The sequence below is a fragment of the Plasmodium reichenowi genome, chromosome 11 (assembly GCF_001601855.1).
Source record: "Plasmodium reichenowi strain SY57 chromosome 11, whole genome shotgun sequence".
NCBI classification, from domain to species: Eukaryota; Apicomplexa; class Aconoidasida; order Haemosporida; family Plasmodiidae; genus Plasmodium; species Plasmodium reichenowi.
The window spans coordinates 868,670-872,480 of record NC_033656.1 but is presented as its reverse complement, the minus strand read 5'-3'; the positions used below and the strand labels follow the sequence as shown (position 1 = coordinate 872,480).

At 19.7% G+C, this 3,811-nt stretch overlaps 2 protein-coding genes across 2 annotated transcripts; one reads left to right on the top strand and one right to left on the bottom strand.

Moving 5' to 3' along the window:
- PRSY57_1122800 (U6 snRNA-associated Sm-like protein LSm1, putative) lies at positions 1–666 on the top strand (the record flags this gene model as incomplete). Its single annotated transcript, XM_012908192.2, has 3 exons — positions 1–87; positions 203–304; positions 422–666. Coding segments are annotated over 3 exons (434 nt in total), but the record flags the coding sequence as incomplete, so codon positions are not given.
- A 696-nt stretch (positions 667–1,362) lies between these two features.
- Positions 1,363–3,178, bottom strand: PRSY57_1122700 (hypothetical protein; the record flags this gene model as incomplete). Its single annotated transcript, XM_012908191.2, has 3 exons — positions 1,363–1,459; positions 1,605–1,699; positions 1,796–3,178. 3 exons carry the CDS (start codon positions 3,176–3,178, stop codon positions 1,363–1,365), a joined length of 1,575 nt encoding a protein of 524 aa, XP_012763645.2.
- Between the last annotated feature and the right edge of the window lie 633 nt (positions 3,179–3,811).

Sequence of the window (3,811 nt, the reverse complement as noted above, 5' to 3'; positions counted from 1 at the left end):
CGTCTATGCCCTTATGGTTAAGTAGCTTTGAAGAAGAAATTGACACTTACATTTTTATTTCATCACGTGATAATAAATTATATTTAGGTACATCAAAATATAAAGATATACATAAATACATACATACATACATACATATATATATATATATATATATATATATATATATATATATTTCATTTTAATCTCTAATTTTTGGTAGGTATATTAAGAACTTATGATCAACATGGGAATGTTTTTTTAACTCACTGTGTTGAAAAAATAATCGTTCCTGAAAAAAATTATTTTTCAGACGTATATGTGGGTAAGGTGAAAAATGTTACCTAATTTTTTTTTTACAGAATGATATATATATATATATTTTTTTTTTTTTATATATTTATTTATCCTTGTATGCGTACATTTCATTTTAAACTTGTAGGAAATTTAATTATTAGGGGAGATAATATTGCCTATTTTGGATCTGTAGATGAAGAAAAATATTGTAAAATGTTCGACTATACTTTAAAAAATGATAATGATGAGAAACATAATAATATGGACATGATAAAAAATAAAAAAGAATATTCAAGCAGTGAAAATATTATTCTAGAATATAAACCAATTAATCATATATTAAAATTCATACCAGAAAATAATGCTGATTCTTCTATATTCGAAAATTAAATGGTATACATAAACATACACATATGTATATAATATATATATATATAAATATTTATATTTATATATATTTATATATTTCTTTTTATGACCTACATTTTTTGTACTCTTTAAATTGAACCCGATCCTTCTACACCTTTCAAAATTTTAACAATTTTGTTTCCATAAATGTCTAACAAGACAATTTTTTTTTTTTTTTTTTATGTTATAAAAACATAAGTTATATATATGTATATATATATATATATGTTTATTTTATATTTTTTTTGAATTCAAACTATTTCAATAAATTTTATAATATGTTGAAAAATAAGTTTAGCATATAAAAAAAATCAATAAATAATTATAAGTATAATATTATAGCATAAAATATACATACATATTTATATATATGTGTCAAATATTAGGAATGTTTAAAAAAAAAAATTAAAGTACTAATTAAAATTATATGTGGAATATCAATATTATTAATAACATATATATATATATATATATATATATACATACATATTATTAATAAAATGTAGAAACAATTTCAATGGTTCAAAACTATTTTTTTATAAAATCTTTTGGTCTCTTTTTTTCCTCCACAAAATAAATACATACAATTAATAAATGAATAAATATCATATATATAAATATATATATATATATATATATATGTAACAAAAAAAAAAAATTATATATATTATATACAAATTAGTAAGAATCTTTTGATGAATCACTTTCTGAGTCGGATAATTCACTCTGCTTATTTTTCATTTCCAACTGAAATTTACACCAATTATACATTTCCCTATATAAAAATAAATAAATAAATAAATAAATAAATATATATATATATATATATATATATATATATATATATATATATAATAACATAATAATGTGAATCAAACAATTTAAATGAAAAATATAATATATGCATATAAAAAAAATACCTGAACACATCCGCTCTCGTTAACTTATCATCCAATTCAATTTCACCACCTTCAAGTGTCTTCCACACAGCTTTATTCTTAAATTTACGAAACAGCTAAAAAAAAAAAAATATATATATATATATATATAAATATATACATATATATTTTTTTATATATATATTCCGTATAACACTTTTCTTTGGGTGTACCTCAAAATGAGTGTCCTGATTTAACTTGCTTAGAAGCAACTGGAAAGCCAACTTCTCCTCCTCGTTTATACAATATTCCATTTTTTCATGATCTTTAAGTACTTCTTTTTTTTTCTCTTTTTTTTCCTTCTCTTCTTTATCTATATGATACAATTTTCTATTTGGTTTTTGCATGTATTTCTTATGGTGTATATCAGAAATAGTATTGGTAATTTGAGTCGAGAGTTCATGTAATTTCATCCAAGTATAACTAGATGGTTTCGATAAAAACAATAAATTATTATGATATAAATATATATCATTATATATATATAATATATTATCATACTTTCGATTTTTCAATTTCTCAATAATACAACGAAAATGAAATGAATGATTATCTTCAATTTGATTTTCTAAGTTCTTAAAATTGGTTTCTATATTTAATATTTTCTCATAAAAATTACGTTTTATATGTATTAAGATTTCATCAAAAAGCTCTAATTTATCTCGTTCTTCTGCATCCATAATTTTATCATAACTTCGTACCTTTTCAATATCTATATCATCTAATAAAACTTTATCTACATTATTCCCTTTTATTGATAAATCCCCTCCTTCTTTTTTTAAATTTTCTTCTTCATCATCCTCTTTTTTTAATATATCTTCACTATTATTTATAATTTGTTTTTCATTCATATGATTATTACTACCTTTATCTGCATCAACATCAGTGACATTTTCTTTTTTTCTGATTTCTATTTTATTATTATTATTATTATTATCAAATTTAATTCTTTTTGTATCTGTAATAGTAATTGTATCATCTATTTTTAAGGTATCTCTCCTTTTTTTTTTTTTCATTTCTTCTATAGGATAAAAACGAAATTCGCTACTTAATATAATATATGATATAAATGAATATTCATTGTCATTTAAATATATTTCACCTCTATTTAAATTTAATTCATTTTTGTTATAATTTGAAATTGCATTTATCATTTCTTCATTATTAAAATCTGTATGGACATCACCCTCATGAATATTTTTCTCACCACCACCCTTAAGATAATTTTTATTTATATTATTATTATTATCAAAATTTTCCACCTTTTTGTCCTCTTCATCAGCATATCTATTATAATTACATTCATTCGTATTATATTCCCTAACTTCATTATTGTTTTCTTCATGTGCAACCGGGACATTATTTTCTTGAGTATTATTACCAAAATTTACAATTTTACTAAAACATTTTGTAAAGAATGATGAGTTATTTTCATTAACATTAGACACAACAGACGCTTCGCCAAGGTTGTCTTTTTCTTCTGATGATTTTTGTTCATCGCTAGCATTTATACATGATGAATCACTTTCATTTTTGTCTAGGTTATTATCAGCCATATTTTCATCATAACAACGTTTATTTTTAGTATATTTTTATCTTTTTGTAAATATTGTAATATTTATGCACTTTATTAATTTTATAAAATGTATCGAATGTATCAATTATATCAACGTATTCTATTTCATCTTTCGTTTTATTTCATGAATATATGTTGATTTCAAACACTATTCATTAAATATTATATATATAAAGGTATATATATATAAATGTGTACATATATATATATATATATATATATATATATATATATGTGCATATATATCAGGTTTATTATATGTAGCTATTTTTTTTTATTTTTTTTTTTTTCTTATATTTTTACCTGACTTGTTCAGAATATTTTAGAATTTGGCTGTATAAGAATATTTTTCATATTAAAAATTAGTACGCACAGAAATGTATATATAACTTAATAAAATAAAAATTATATAATTACAAAAATATATATATATATATATATTTAGTTTTACAACAAATAAAGAATTTTACAAAAAATGTGGCATTTGTATTATTCTTCGAATTGGTTATAAAATTGTGATAAATATAAATAAAAATATAGATAAATAAATAAATAAATAAATATATATATATATATATATATATATATATATATATATATATATATTGAAACA